General features: G+C 38.7%; 1 protein-coding gene across 1 annotated transcript; it reads left to right on the top strand.

Annotated features, from left to right (window-relative positions):
• The first annotated feature begins 6,315 nt into the window (after window positions 1-6,315).
• LOC106420978 (disease resistance protein TAO1-like) lies at window positions 6,316-11,594 on the top strand. The gene is made up of 4 exons (XM_013861817.3): window positions 6,316-7,457; window positions 7,913-9,020; window positions 9,098-9,433; window positions 9,526-11,594. Exons 1-4 carry the CDS (start codon window positions 6,772-6,774, stop codon window positions 11,464-11,466), a joined length of 4,071 nt encoding a protein of 1,356 aa, XP_013717271.2. The 5' UTR covers window positions 6,316-6,771; the 3' UTR covers window positions 11,467-11,594.
• The last annotated feature ends 5,161 nt before the right edge of the window (window positions 11,595-16,755 follow it).

Genomic DNA, 16,755 nt, shown 5'->3' with positions numbered 1-16,755 from the left:
TTAGGAGTAGCCAAGATGAATTCGTGTTGAAGAGCAGACCGGATCGCTAGGCTTCAGCCAAGAGAGCCACTACACTTTCAATTTGGGTTTATTTATTTTTCTTCGTTCAGTCTCATTTAATGTTGATTCTTTATTACATTAACTTGTGGGCTTTTTCGTTTGAAACAGAAACTGGATCTGAGAAGATCTGTAAAACACACTATTTTATAATCTCCTACATTTAATAGAACGATTTTATATTAGGAAAAAACAAATGCAGGATTTAAGTGGTAATAAAAGCTGAATAATTATAAATATATAAACAAATCTCATTTTCATTCAGTACTTTTTTAAATATTTAGTTTCATGTTTTTTTTTTTGACTAATGGCTTTCATATTGAAATTGCAGAAAAAATACAAAAATTTCAAGCCCAAAGGCTATAGTTAAACGGCCCAAAGCCAATAGAAAACAACCCCATAAAAACAATCTAATAGTTAAAAACAAACTCAATAGTTAAAGATCAGATATAACCACACTTATGGCCCAATTGTGGATGTTGATGGTGGAAACAACTTCGATCAGTCCGTAGAGAGAGAGTCAATCAGATGGGAGCCAGATTTGCATAAGTTTCGACGCCAGAAGGGGATTGTGATCACGATGACTCAAAAACTTATCTCTAATTTGTCTGTCTAGAAGACGAAACAGAGCATCCACCGTGCGGTAAGAGTTTCGATGTAGTCTATTGTTCCTTTCACTCCAAATCCAATAAACGGTTGATTGCCATCCCAACAAGGTAACCCTTCTCACATATTTGTTGCCTGATAGTGATTGTAGTTGAGTGAGGCAGTGATCCCAACGTCTGTCGGAGACAAGCCTACATCTTTGCGCCACTAATGTTCATAGACTCCACGCAAAAGGGCACAGAAAATAAAGATGGTCCCGAGACTCATCAGCCATGTTGCAGAGAAGACAGTTAGAGTCTGTTTGCAGGCCCCATCGGAGGAGGCGATCACGAGTTGGACATCGGTCAAAAGCAAAGAGCCAAGTGAGAAAACTATGTTTAGGGACACCACCTTTGATCCAAACCAATTTTGTCCATGGTAATGTTTGAGTCTCCCCCTTCAGCTTAGTATAGACATCTCCAGTCACAAACTTAGTTAGAGGTTTATCTTCCAGCACCCATTCATAACGGTCTTTTCCTGCAGTTAATGTGAGTTCAGTAAGATAAACTTGGAGGTTTAGAAGTTCTTCTGAACGAGCAGGAGGGAGCAGCCAGTTTCCATCCTCATTGATCTCTGAAAGAGTAGCTGTCGCTGGAATGCCTAACCTTGACGTCGAATTTCTAAGGAGATATGTCTGTAGGGAGCCAAACGGAGACCAATTATCAGTCCAAAACCGACAATCAGTCCCATCTCCCACACGCAATTTTATCCAGTAAACACCTCTCCTCGTAGCTTTAGGAGTTTGTTATCCAGCCATGAGTTCGTAGGGCTTATCTTTGCTGTCCAAAAGTTGTTAATACACCCGTTTAGCACCTCATTTCTGTACCATGCGACCCAAACTGAACCTGATTGGAAGAATAGTAGCCAGATGAGCTTTAAACAACATGCCTTGTTCCAAATTCCCAAATCTTTGATGCCTAGTCCTCCCTCTTTCTTAGTCTTAGTAACCATCTCCCAAGATACCCTAGCGTTATGGACTCCTTCTAAGTTTCCTTGCCACAGGAAGTGACCACATATAGAGTTGATACGCCGAATGCATTCTTTAGGAAGGATGAATGTTGAGCACCAAAAGTTATTAATGCCCGCTATGACAGTCTTAATGAGTAACAGTCGTCCTGCAAAGGATAGAGTTTTTGCACTCCAAGAAGTCATCTTTCCTTTTATTTGATGCAGGAGGACCTCACAGTTAGCCAGGGAGAGTTTTTTCGAACTTAGTGGGACTCCTAAGTAACGAACCGGGAGGGATCCTTGTTGCATTCCAGTCGAGACTTTGATGGCATCTAATTCTTGTTGAGTAAGGCCCGAGGCAAAGAAGGAGGACTTCTCTATACTAACCGCCAACCCAGACCGCATCTCAAACTCCTTAAGGACCTGGAGGACATTCTGCACTGATTCTATAGAACCGTCAATGAATATAAGGAGGTCGTCAGCGAAGCAAAGGTGGGTGAGCTTGGAAGTAGCACACTTGTGATGATACTTAATCTTTAGGTCCGCAGCGGCTTTGTTCAGCATAACGGAGAGGATGTTCATCGCTACCACAAAGAGATAAGGAGAAAGAGGATCACCCTGCCTTAAGCCCCGCTTCCCTTTAAAGTAACCTTGAACCCGACCGTTGTATCCTATCATGAAGTTAGTAGTGCAGACACATTTCCTTAGCCAGCCAGTTAGAATTTCTGGAACCCCTAGCCCCTGCAAACAGTTGAAAAGGAACTCCCAAGAGAGAGTATCAAAAGCCTTTGCAATGTCAACCTTTATGGTAATCCTTTTAGGACCATGTCTCTTGTGATATCCGTTGACCAGTTCACCCGCAAGAACAGTGTTCTCGAGAAGAAGTCTGTCTTTGACAAATGCGGTCTGATTTGGAACAATGATGGAGGACAAGACCGGCTTCAGACGACGTACCAGTAGCCTAGAGATCACTTTGTATATAGTGTTTAGGCAAGCAATTGGCCGATAGTCGGTGATGAAGGAAGCACCCGGCCTCTTGGGCACTAGAGACAAGATAGCTGAGTTTGTTGTGGCTGGAAGGAAAGAGTTGAGGAAGAAATCAGTGATAGAACAGACAACCTCATCACCCAGTAGAGACCAAGTAGCCTTGAAAAATCCAGAGGTCAGACCATCCGGCCCGGGGGCCTTATTTGGGTTGAGTTTGAACATAACCTTAGTGATCTCAGTGCTTGAAGGGATAGAGGTCATTGAGGCAGTTAAGCGTTGAGGGAACACAAAACCAGTCAGGTCAGAGAACCAAGAAGGATGCGAAGTGAGCAGGAGTGGGTGAAGCGTTTCAGGACCGAGGATACTCTGAAAGTGTTTGATGGCGAGGTGACTCATGAGCAGAGGATCAGAGATGAAGATTCCTGAGGACAGTTGGAATGTACGAATGGAGTTGTAGCTGACTCTAGTTTGAAATACTCTGAAAAAATATGCAGTGTTCTGGTCTCCCTCTTTAAGCCAGTTAACCCTTGATTTTTGGCGAAAGTAGGATTCTTCAATCTGGCGCAAGAACAACCATTTTTGAAGCGCCTCCCTCTCCTGCAACAGGTTAGTTTCAGTAGGAGCTTCCAATGCTTTCACCTGTACAACTTGTAACAAACAGTTAGCCTCACTAACCCTCATCTGAATATTTGAAAAATTTTCTGTATTTAAGTTTTTTAGCACTCCTTTTAAGCTCTTGAGTTTCCAACACAGTTTTGTCAGGTTGACAGCCATGCTTCCGGCCTGTGCCCAAGTCTCATTCACCAGCTGGAGGAATTGCGGGTGTTTGGTTAGGTAGTTAAAGAAACGGAAATGCTTGGTACCAGCAGTAGGAAGTGTATGGGCGAGATCAACAAGACAGGGGCTATGGTCTGAGGTTAAGGGTGGAAGGAAGAAGGCTATACTGTTGGGAAACACTGAGATAAAGGTTGAGTTAACCAAGAGCCGGTCCAACTTCTTTGCTATAGGAGTGTCGGGCTGATGGTTTGACCAAGTGAACAACGGCCCTTGAAACCGGAGATCAAACACTCCCACATGTCGGAGACAATCACTAAAGTCAACCATCTGAGAAGATAAGGTGTTGACAGCCATCAGAGAGTGCTCAGTTTGATGAGTAATTTCATTAAAGTCTCCTCCTATGATCCACGGAGTCGCATGAAGTGAGAGACTCTGGAACAGGTCAATTAGCTCAACCCACAGACTGTTCCTTTCAAATCTTTCATTAGAAGCATACACTGATGTGTGAATGAAGGGACTGCAGGTAGGCAAGGAGACTTCACACGTTAGGGATTGGCGACTCTGGTGAATCAACCTGACTTTTGCCGGGTGTTTCCAAATGATGATAATACGTCCATCTTCATCTGAGGCATGATTGGTTGCAAAATCCCAATCACGACAGAGCTTAGACATAAGGTGGTTCAGATTGTGATCTTTAATATGGGTTTCCAAAAGAGATCCGAAAATGGGTTGATGACTGTTAAGCCATTGACAAAAAGGTACATGCTTGTCCGTGTCATTAAGTCCACGGACGTTCCAAAAAAAGAGTTTTGCACTCATTGGGATAGAGGTGGCTCTCCCACAAGTGGAAAAGCCGAAGCAGCAGTCAAGGAAGAAAAAGAGTTTGAGGTTTTAACAGATTGGAGGGTTAAAGGGACAGGGACAACAAAAGAGGAGGAGGGGGAACTTTGAGAGGTGGGTGAGGTCTGGATGGTTGAGTCTATAGATGGATTTGATCGAGATTTTTTTAGAGCATGCTTTTGGAGAGGTTCAGGAGTGAAGTGGAATGACGGGTTATTAGGTTTAAAGAGGGAGGGTAAAGCAAGGGTCAATGGTGATGAGGGGGTAGAGTTGTGTTTTGGAGGGCCAGGGGGTGGGAGGCTAGGAAGGGTTGAGGGAGGAGGGATCACAGATTCAGATGAGGCCAAGTTAAGGGTGAAAGGGCCAGTGGGCGCTAGAGCAGAGGTAGGGGGAACTGCTTCTAAAGAAGCGGAGCCAGCCAGAGAAGAAGTAGGGGTAGACTTCCTTGGAGAGGGAGACTTAGCCTTGTAGACTTGTTTCACAGCACCTTGAGGAGTCTTAGGTGCTTTGTTTTTAGCTGCATTAGCCATGGTCGGATCAGTTCTTTCTTCTTGTTGTTTATCTTTCTGTGCAGGAGTTTGGACTTTATGAGCTGGGTCTTTTGTAGCAAGTGGGATCAGAAGACAATTCTTTTGAATATGACCCAACTCTTTACAATGAGCACAAGTAGGAGGAAGCCATGGATAAGTTACAAGCACTTCAACAACCTCACCAGACTGACGGCTGAACTCCACTACTGAAGGGAGAGGTCCTGTCAAGTCCACTTCAACTTTTACATGTGAGAGAGTGAGACTAACAAGATTTTTGGTGAAATCATCAGTTTCTTTAGGTTCGCCTACCAGTCCAGCTACCAAGCTAAGCCCCTTCTGGTGACGGAGATCCAGAGGCACTCCATGCAGGTGAGCCCATATTTGGATAGATTGCATAGACGGTGACTGGTTAGAATGAGCTGAGTTCCATTGAGCAGTGTGAAACATGGAATCACCTACATACCATATACCTTTTTCAAGAATCTTTTGTTTGAGCCAATCACTAGTTATCCGAACTAGCACTGATCTTGTATTAGGGTTGTTGTGAATTTCCAGGCGTTTACCCTTTCCCCACATGTGGTTCAGGACGCTTTGGATCTGACTGTAAGGTGGCGGTCTTCCTTTGAAGTAGCAAACAATGAAGTCTTTATGGAGATCTACACCTATTTGAAACACTTCATCAGGTATAAGCACTCGAGGCCTTCCATTCTCTGCAAAAGACACTGGGGCAAGCCTCGTGAGGGACTTATCCTCTAATCTTCTGATTTTTTCAACTAGGGAAGGAGTCTGCTGAGTAGAGGAATTTTGTGGCATTTGCTGAACAAAAGATTTTTGTGGCTCTTGCTGAGCTGCAGGAGACACATTAACAGTAGGAGGAGGAGTAACAGAAGCTGGAAGAGGAGCTTCTGCCATCAAAATATCTGAGGTTTCAGTTTGTTCAGGTTGAGTAGTATGGGTGGAGGTTTCTTCAGAAGGAGGAGAGTGGGTGGAGATTTGACTCGGAGGGGATGCGGCTCGGTTGGTTTGGAGGGGGGAAGATTTTTTTGGTTTTAGAATTGTGAATTGTTGGGGAGAAGTTTTCTCAGATCCAGAAGCAACTGAACCAGTTTTGCCTTCAGATCCAATAATCTTAGGCTTAAGAGTTGACTTAGCTTCAGCAGAGCCAACGGTAGAGGTAGAAGTTCCTTTGACAGAAACAACAGTTTTGGGGGAAGAATTACGGGCAAGGATGGTTTTGGTGGAAGAGGGAGAAAGTGGAGGGTATTGGCCAAGGTCAGGAGGGTCGGGGGGAAGAGGAGGGATGGGGTTCCGGTCATCACCAGCGGCGAGAGACGGAGGGGATAGGGCGGAAGCACGGCGGGGCGTCAACCAAGGGTTTGACATGGGGAACCGATTTTAGATTACTTATTTAGTTTCATGTTGATGTGCATTTTTTCTGTGTTAGTGTAAGATTATCATTGTGTGATGTTGGGTTTGAATACAAATGTGTCCTGCAAATATAGGTTTGTTCATATGTATGTCCATTATATAATTATTCACTCCTTCTATTCCTTAAATATAAAACAAACGAAAACAAAAATTACTGCAATCCCAAGTCAATTAAATTAAGTCTCCATTCAACATAACCTACTTTTTGTAAAGTTCTACGAGAAAAATGATGAGGCTGCAGCCAGGATGAAGCTTCCTGAGAAGATTGATCTCTTTGCTGTGAAATTTCAAGTGTGACCTCATCAATTTTGATGTAGAGACATTGATATCGATCACTACTTTCCTTGAAGATGCTTCTGTTCTTCCTTTGCCTTTTTCCTTCTTTGAATAGAATGGTAGAGCATTCAACCTTGACCGGTGAAATTATTTTCCACAAAGTCTCTCTCAGTCCCCCGATGGAGTCAACGTTTTATGTCGCTTTGTTCAATTACACAAAAAGCGTAATTGCTCCACAAATCTCTGTACCAAGCTCACTGATCCTTTCTCCACTACCACACAAATGGATTTATCTATTTTCCTTAACATGGTTGCTGCTGCAATAGGCTTCTTCTTCATTTTACGAAAAATCAGATCCCATCAAGAAAACAAAGAATTCGATTTGTCTTCTTTGTCTACTTCATCACCACCATCTTCTTTAACTATTTTGTCAGTTCCTCGATCTGTCTATTGGTCTTCTTTGTCTCCATCATCACCACCATCTTCTTTATCTATTTCATCAGCTCCTCGACCTTCTTCCTCTCAAGTCTGGATACACGATGTCTTTCTGAGCTTCCGGGGGGAAGATGTCCGCAATAACTTTCTTAGTCACATTCAAAAGGAGTTTAAAAGAAAGGGAATCACATATTTCAACGATAATGGGATCAAGAGAGGAGAATCCATCGCTCCCGAACTCATACGGGGGATTAGAGGATCTAAGATTGTGATCGTCTTGCTCTCAAGGAACTATGGTTCTTCAAAGTGGTGTCTTGAGGAGTTGGTGGAGATCATGAAGTGCAGGGAAGAGCTGAAGCAAACTGTGATGGCTATTTTCTGTAAAGTAGATCCATCTGATGTAAAGAAGCTGACCGGAGACTTTGGCAAGGTTTTCAGAAAAACGTGTGAGGGTCAAGCTAAGGAGGACATTTGGAGATGGAAACAAGCTTTGGAGAAGGTGGCCACAATAGCTGGTTACCATCCAAGCAACTGGTTTTGTCCCCATGCTTTTTACTTGCTATCTTTTACATACATCCAAAATATAATATGTATTGAGAAATACAAAATTCAAAGAAAAAAAAAACAGTTTCGATATAACATGATTTAATAAATGGTTTCAAAAACATCACAGAGGTTATGTTTACGAGTGATCTCCTTCTAAAATTATAGAAGCGTAAGAAGTTATTGCATTTTTTAAAAAAAATTAGGGTATCGGTGATAATTTAAGAAAACAAAATGTGAAATGTTTTTAGTTAACAAAATGTGAAAGTTTGTTAGTTCGTTTTTTATTGAAAGTTTGTTATATATGTACAAATAATTTGCTTAATTTTTATACAACTTTAAATAAAAAAACCTTGATCATTTATTTGTCAATTTTGTTTTTGATTATGAATTGTAAATTTTCAAATGATGTCTTCATCTTTGTGTATTATCTTTTCTCTTGTTAGGGATGATGAAGCATCAATGGTCGAAGAAATCGCCACTAATGTTTCGAATGACCTAATTAATTTTGTGATATCAAGTGATTTCGAAGGTTTTGCTGGGATGGAAGCTCATATGAAAAAGATGGAGCCGTTCTTACTCTTAGGCTCCAATGAAGTGAGGATAATAGGGATTTGGGGTCCTTCTGGAATTGGTAAGAGCACCATCGCCAGAGTTCTATTTAGCCAGCACTCTCATGAGTTCCAGCTTAGTGTCTTCATGGAGAATATCAAAAGACGTTGTCCAAGACCTTGTTCTGATGAATATAGCGCGAAACTGAAATTACAGGAAGAGTTCTTATCTAAAATAATCAACCAGGAGGATGTCAAGATTCATCATTTAGGAGTTGCGCCAGACAGGTTAAAAGACAAGAGAGTGCTTGTCGTTCTCGATGATGTAGACCATTTAATGCAACTAGATGCCATGGCAAAAGACCATAGCTGGTTTGGTCCTGGAAGTCGGATTATTGTCACAACACAAGATAAAAAAATCTTGACTGCACATGGGATTAACCATATTTACAAGGTTGAGTATCCAGGTTTCAGTGATGCTTTTGAAATCTTCTGCATGTATGCTTTTGGTCAAAAGTCCCCATACGATGGCTTCGAGAAACTTGCTTGGGAAGTTAAAGAATTTGCCGGTAATCTCCCTCTGGGACTAAAGGTAATGGGATCTTATTTCAAAGGAATGCTCAAGCATGAGTGGGAAGAGGAACTACCAAGGTTAAGTGCTAGACTTGATGGAGAAATAGAAAGTAGTTTAAAGTTACGTTATGATGCCTTATCTGTTGATACTCAAGATTTATTTCTTCACTTAGCTTGCTTTTTCAACAATGAGCGGATTGAGAAAGTGGAAGAGTATCTTGCAAGGAATATTGTCGGTGTGAAAGGTCAGCTCCGTGTCTTAGCTGAGAAATCTTTCATATCCATTGTTGGGGGATATATAAAGATCCATGATTTGCTTGCACGTTTGGGTAGAGAAATTGTTCGTAAACAATCCATTCACGAACCTGGGCAGCGTCAGTTTTTGGCTGATGTTGGAGATATATGCCAAGTACTACAAAATGATACACTAGTAAGTTTTTCCTATTAGTCATTCAATGCGTTTCTCCCTACAAAATTTTATAGGAAAATCATTGGGTTCTTTTGCAGGGTAGTCGAAGTGTTATAGGCATAGATTTGAAGCTTTTAGAGTTGGAGACAGAGTTGAAAATAAGTGAAAGGGCCTTTGAAAGAATGTCCAATGTTCAATTCTTAAGACTTTTGCTTTCTGATTCTGATTCTGATTCTGGTTCTGACTATGGACGTCCCAAACAGACATGTCATCACAGCATAGATCTAATGACATGTCTGCCTCCAAATCTTAAACTTTTGCATTGGGATTTTTTTCCGATGACATGTCTGCCTTCTAATTTTATTTCGGAGTTCCTGGTGGAAATAGCCTTGCGTAAAAGCAACTATCTTGAGAAATTGTGGGAAGGAAATAAAGTAAGTAAACATATTTATATATCTAAGACTTTGTGTTACTTCAGTATTATTGGACTGTCTTCTTTTTATTGATGTTTTTCTTTTCTGTACAGACGATTAGAAATCTCAAATGGATGTATTTGTCGGATTCCAAAAATCTAAAGGAGCTTCCTGATCTCTCAACTGCCACTAGTCTCCAAGAATTGAATCTTCATGGTTGCTCAAATCTAGCGGAGCTCCCTTTTTCTATTGGAAATGTTATCAGTCTCCGAAGATTAAATCTTAGTCATTGTTCAAGTCTAGTAAGGATCCCCTCTTTTATTTGGAATCTAATTAATCTTGGAAGATTGGATATTAGTCATTGCTCAAGTCTAGTGAGACTTCCATCTTCTTCTGGGAATGCTATAATTAAACTCAAAGTATTGGATCTTAGTGGTTGTACAAGTCTGATGGAACTCCCCTCTTCTATGGAAAATGCCACTGATCTCGAGGAATTGAATCTCACGGGATGCTTACGTCTAGCTAAGCTCCCATCCTCTATTGGTAATCTCAAGAAATTGTATCTCAAAGATTGCTCAAGTTTGGTGGAGCTTCCATCTTCTGTTAGAAATTCCATTAATCTCAAGGATTTTACTTTTAATGGTTGCTCAAATCTTGTGGAGCTCCCTTTCTATCTTGGTAATGCCACTGATCTCAAAAAAATTGATTTGAGTGGATGCTCAAGTCTACAGGAGCTTCCCTCTTCTATTGGAAATATGACTAATCTCATGCATCTGTATCTCGATGAATGCTCAAGTCTACTGGAGCTCCCCTCTTCTATTGGAAATATGACTAGTCTCTTGTATTTGTATCTCAATGAATGCTCAAGTCTGGTGGAACTCCCGTCTTCTATTGGAAATATAAATAATCTCATGAAGTTACATCTTAATGGATGCTCAAGTCTTGTGGAACTCCCATCTTCTATTGGAAATATGAATAATCTCGGGAACTTGTACCTTAATGGATGCTCAAGTCTTGTGGAACTCCCATCTTCTATTGGAAATATAAATCATCTCAGGAAGTTGTCTCTTAATGGATGCTCAAGTCTTGTAGAACTCCCATCTTCTATTGGACATATGAATCATCTCAGGAAGTTGTATCTCGAAAGATGCTCAAAGCTAAGGGCCCTTCCCATCAACATCAACATGAAATCTCTTGGTAAACTTTTTCTCACTGACTGCTCGTCATTGAAATGCGTTCCGGAGATTTCCACAAACATCAGCGTTCTAAAGCTCACTGGAACTTCAATAGAAGAATTACCTCGATCAATAATGTCATGGCCTCGTCTTCGTGAGTTACACTTGAGCGACACAAGAATACAAGAAATTGCTCCATGGGTCAAGGAAAGGTCTAGTCTACGTGAACTTGTAATCAAGGGATGCACGAAGCTGGTTTCTCTTCCGCAGCTTCCGGACTCCTTAAAGTTCCTCGTCGCAGACAATTGTGGGTCCCTCGAGAGACTGGATTGCTCTTTTTACAAGACAAAGTTTCATGGGCTCAGCTTTGTTAACTGCTTTGGACTGAATCAAGAAGCAAGAGAGATTATCATCAACACATGGACAAGAGACTTTGCAATTTTTCCAGGAGAAACAGTGCCTACATATTTCAATTACCGAGCCACCAGGAGTTCCCTGTCAATGACGTGGAATGGATTAGATACACAGTACTTTCCTACATCCTTGAGATTTAAAGCTTGCCTCTTGCTGGTTTATAAGGGTGACGTTGATGCTGATGATTGGTGCTGGCCTGATATATCATATTGCATCAAGGACAAACTGAATAGTGTTAAATCTGGTTACGCAGCTTATGCTGATTTATGGCACCGCTCTTCTCCAACTTCAAAGGAGCATCTGCTGGTATTCAAAATTGAAGAAAAAGTGGGCTCCCCCGAATTAGCCTTTGAGTTCAGATCCCATGACAAAAATTGGGAGATTGAGGAATGCGGGCTACGTCCTCTGGAAAGTTGGAAACAATTGCTTTGGAATCCTTGGCTCCCTCATGTTCATGGAAGCTGAGAAAAAAAAACAAATCACATTTTCATTAATAACTTGTAACAAAAAAAAATCTTCCTTGCAAGATCTTTAGCACTCTCAGATATAGAAGGCCATGGTTGGCTCTCAAAAATCAATTTCTCCTTTTATAATCTCATCAAATATTCCCTTCTCGGTTTCTACATTGTAACAAAAACAGTATCATAAAACATATAAATTACATAGTTAAATGGATAAAACAATCAAATAATATTTTAGCTTTACATTACCTGCCTAAAAAGGAAAGAAAGATGAATAGAATAATCCCTGCACTCCAGTTACTAACCTCCTTCCTGTAACTTCGTCTTGTTAGCTTCCTCTTGAGTATTGATTTGCATGCGTATGGGTTCCCTGTTGAATTCTCGTTGCAAGTGTAGGTTATACCGAACTGGCCTCGACCTAGCTAGTTCAAATGACCTAATGTGGAGTTTCTTGATTTCTTTAAAGGTTTTGCCAAGAAGTGTCTCTGTTTCTCGAAGATCGATGGATTTCAATGGTGTTAAAACCTGCTTCTCTTAGATTTGCTGATTAACGGGTTTGGATTCTTGTTGTTGCGGTGGGTGGTGATTGTTGGGTTCCTCTTTCCCCAACAGTGATGATGATGATTCGTCTGAGTCGTAGTGGGAGAGAAGAGAGAAGATACTTGTATTTTCCGTTAATATTCAGCAGTCATTAATGGTGATATTCCATTTTCAAGCATCTTGATTAGGCCTGTTCAATATGGTAAAACCGAACCGTACCGAACCGAACCGAAATAGACAATATGGTTTGGTTTTGGTATATACCATATAAACCGAATGGATATAATTTTATAAAAACCGTATGATTTAGATATGGTTTGGTATATAACCGAATAAACCGAACAAAACCGATTAAAAGTAGAAACATGTAAATATGTATCTATTTTATAACAATACATGAAAATCTATTTGTTATATATGTTAAATTTGTGTTAATAACTATTACCATAATGTTATAGTAATAAAGAACCTTATATAATTTGTAAAACACTTGAACTATAATTAAATAACAATACATCGCAATTCAGACATCCTATTTTCTAAGTTTTTTTTTATCTTTTTGCTTTATTTTAGTATTCACTAAATTAATATGAAGATGAAAAATTTGATGAAAAATAATTAATGGAAAATTTTCACAACTTTTTTCTTATCTATAAACAAACAGAGTTTCGTGTTCAATCGAAAAAACATGACTTTAATGAACACCAAATATGAAAGAGTGAAAAAACTTTTCTTTCATGTTTCTGTTTTGTTTCATACTTTTATTTTCAAAATTTCAGGCTCTGATTTTAATTATAAATTTGATGATTTTATTTGATGGTAGAAGCATTTTTACGTTTTTGTTCATTTATTTGAACATATAATATATTTCTAATAAATGATTGTGTTGACAATATGACTCTAAAATTCATTTTATATGATCTCAAACTAAATAATTATGTTTTTTGGTATAAAATCGAATAAACCGAAAACCGACGGTATATAAACCGAACCGAACCGAATTAAATATGGATTTCGAATGGTAGTTATATTTTACTAACCAAAAAAAAACCGAACCGAAACCGAACCGATATCCGAATTGAACACCCCTAATCTTGATGCTTCAAAAGTTCAAATAAACGACATTATAATAAACTTTAAATTAAGAAATAGCTGTAACGTATGTATGATCTTATTCTTTGTGTGTGCAAATGCATGCCAACAATTTACAAATAGACTATTATCTGTCTCCAACATTAGCCCTGTTCTTTTGTCAACGGCGGCGTCAGCAGCAGCGTCTAGAAAAATAACCTTAACAGAGAACAAAATAATCATGGAAGAAATAGAAATAACCGCCAGAAACGATCGCCGGTGCTATCCAAGGTTTCTCTAATGGACGCCATTATTTTCAGCGTCATCTTATGTGTGTAATATGTCTTTCGCGTCTTAATCAAGCGATACTTGATAACTCCGTCTTTATCTTTTCCGTTTTGCTCGTTGTTTTTCTCGACGCTGCCGCCGCTGTTGATAAAAAAAACAGGGCTAATATCAGAATCTTAAGAAAACATACTACAAGTAGAAGAAGAAAACTGACTACAAATACTTTGTTAGACCTACTTTCTTGGCAATGGAGTTGAAGCCGAGGATGAAGCTTCCTATAGAAGATTGATCTCTTTGCTGTGAAATATCAAGTGTGAACTCATTAACTTTGATGTATTGACAAAGGATTAAGCTTCCTATAGTGGACATTGATTTCGATTATTATTTCCTTGAAGTTGCTTCTGCTATTCATTGCTTTTTTTAGTTTTTTGTACTTAAAATAGGATGCCACAACGCACTGTTTAGGCACTGTGCTTTTTATTTACCACAAAGTCTCTCTCAGTCAACGGAGTCAACTTTATATGTCGCTTTGTTCAATAAAAGCATCTTTGTTTCACTCATTGCTCCACAAATGTCTGTAGCAAGCTCATTGATCCGTTTCTCCAGCACACAAATGGATTTCTCTCTTTTCCTTAACATCGTTGCTGCTGCATTAGGCTTCTTCTTGATTTTTCGAAAACTCAGATCCCATCATGAAAACGAAGAATCTGATTCTTCTTCTTTGTCTACTTCATCAACTCCATCTGCTTTGTCTCCTTCATCGGCTTCTCCATCTTCTTCCTCTCATGTCTGGATGTACGATGTCTTTCCGAGCTTCCGCGGGGAAGATGTCCGCTACAACTTTCTCAGTCACATTAAAAAGGAGTTCAAAAGAAAGACAATCACATTTTTCAATGACAACGGGATCGAGAGAGGAGAATCCATCGCTCCTGAACTCATACGGGGGATTAGAGGATCTAAGATTGCGATCGTCTTGCTCTCGAGGAACTACGCTTCTTCAAAGTGGTGTCTTGAGGAGTTGGTGGAGATTATGAAGTGCAGGCAGAGGCGTGCTTATGTATATTTAAAAAGGCATTTGAAAAACCTGGGCCCCAAATAATTATACAATTTTAGGGGCCCCGAAATCTTGAAAGTCTGTCGAGGTTTCTCTGCACTTATGGTCAGTAACCATGTTCAAATCTTTGTGTGATTATAAGTTTTGAACATGAGCTTTTATAGAAAGAAATCCATATTCTAAATAAATATTAGATACAAATCAGTAAAAAGATCTGACTCGCAAATCAAAACGAAATCAGGTCAAGATCAAGTTTAATAGGTTTAAATAATAATGTTTTAGAGTAAACTTTCTCAAAGTACCATAAATAAGAATATTTAGATATTTTTCTCATCATATTATATCTGTCTTTCACTAAAAAAATTGGTACATCATATTTTAGTCGTCTGGGAGACTTCCTGTAAGTCGTCTACCGCATTATATTTTAGACGACTAATAGGTAAGTCGTCCCAGAAGTCTTCCAGATTTGAAAAACCTGCATATCCAAATCTAGATCTGAAAAACCTGCATATCAAAAAACGTTTAAATAGCTTAAAAATAGAGAAAATGAGTGGAATATTAGATAAATCTACCTTTATAGAACACACAAAAATACATATCTAAAATTAATAGATCTACATTTAAATGAGTGAAAGATGAGAACCATCTGATTAAAAACCTGCAAAAAAAAAGATAGATTAGTAAGAAAGACATGAGACAAAACTGAAAAATTCATATAAAATTTGGTATTTTCAAGTCAAAGAGATTAGATTGGGTTTGGAGAGTTTTAGTTTGAAAAAAAAGTGAGAACTTTATACAACAGGAAGTTACTAAATGAAGAAAAATGAGACATGAAAACTTACCAAAACGCTCAGATCTGTTATGAAAGGGTGACTTCGTCAGAAGACTTCCAGGAAGTCCAGACAACTTCCGGGAAGTCGCCTGGAAGACTTCCTGAAAGTCGTCTAGCGCATTATATTTTAGATGACTAACAGGTAAGTCGTCCCAGAAGTCTTCCAGATCTGAAAAAAACATGCATATCAAATCCAGATTTGAGAAACCTGCATATAAAAAAAACGTTCAAATGGCTTAAAAACAGAGAAAATAAGTGGAATATAATACATATCTAAAATTAATAGATCTACCTTTAAATGAGTGGAAGATGAGAACCATCTGACTAAAAACTGGCAAAAAAAGATAGATTAGTGAGAAAGACATGAGATAAAACTGAAAAATTCATATAAAGTTTGGTGTTTTCAAGTCAAAGAGATTAAAGTGGGTTTGGAGAGTTTTAGTTTTGGAAAAAAAGTAATACCTTTATACAACAGGAAGCTACCAAATGAAAAATAATTAGACATAAAAACTTACCAAAACGCTCAGATCTGTTATGAAAGGGAGACTTCGTCAGAAGACTTCCTGGAAGTCGTATGGAAGACTTCCTGAAAGTCGTCTGGAAGACTTCCTGAAAGTCGTCTAGCGCATTATATTTTAGACGACTAACAGGTAAGTCGTCCCAGAAGTTTTCTAGATCTGAAAAACCTGCATATCCAAATCCAGATCTGAAAAACATGCATATCCAAAAATATTCAAATGGCTTAAAAACAGAGAATATGAGTGAAAGATTAGATAAATCTACCTTTATAGAACACACAAAAATACATATCTAAAATTGATAGATCTACCTTTAAATGAGTGGAATATGAGAATCATGTTGTGATGAAAAACCTGCAAAAACAAGATAAATTAGTGAGAAAGACATGAGACAAAAACAATAAATTGATATAAAGCTTAGTGTTTATAAGTTCAAAGAGATTAGAGAGAGGTTGAAGAGTTTTAGAATGATGAACATTACATTTTTGTTGCAACCATTTGAGAGGAGGAGAGAGAATGTGTAAATTTTTCTTTATATAGGGAGACAAAAAAATCTAATTAGGTTAAAATATTTTTGATTCAGACGACTTCCTAGACGACTTATTTGTAAGTCGCCCAGAAGACTTTAAATTTTTAGCGGGAAACTAAAATAGAAGACTTCGCAGACGACTTACTTGTCGTCTAGTTAAATTATTTAAGCGGGAAAATAATTTTTTTTTTAATTTTAGGCTGGAATATTTGAACGACTTACATGTAAGTCGTCCAGCTAAAATTATTCACCAGACGACTTCTATGTAGAAGTCGTCTAGACCCTAAATATAACCCCTAAACTTAATTAACTAACTAAACACTTCATAAAATCAAATTAAACTTCAAAAGTGTTTACTATACACAAAAATAAATACTTATAGGTAAAAATTTAATTTTTCAAAAAAACATTCAAGCTTTCCAAAATTCAACCCTAAGAATACATACAATACTACAACATAT

Source organism: Brassica napus, unplaced genomic scaffold (genome assembly GCF_020379485.1).
Source record: "Brassica napus cultivar Da-Ae unplaced genomic scaffold, Da-Ae ScsIHWf_1234;HRSCAF=1762, whole genome shotgun sequence".
Taxonomy (NCBI): Eukaryota; Viridiplantae; Streptophyta; class Magnoliopsida; order Brassicales; family Brassicaceae; genus Brassica; species Brassica napus.
This window is presented reverse-complemented; position numbering and strand designations above follow the sequence as displayed.

Bases quoted from the DNA above. Each gene is read 5' to 3' on its own strand.
- LOC106420978 (XM_013861817.3), top strand. From the start codon at position 6,772: ATGGATTTATCTATTTTCCTTAACATGGTTGCTGCTGCAATAGGCTTC. The intron at 9,021-9,097 runs GTAAGTTTTTCC...GTTCTTTTGCAG, and splicing joins TACTACAAAATGATACACTA to GGTAGTCGAAGTGTTATAGG. The intron at 9,434-9,525 runs GTAAGTAAACAT...TTTTCTGTACAG, and splicing joins AATTGTGGGAAGGAAATAAA to ACGATTAGAAATCTCAAATG.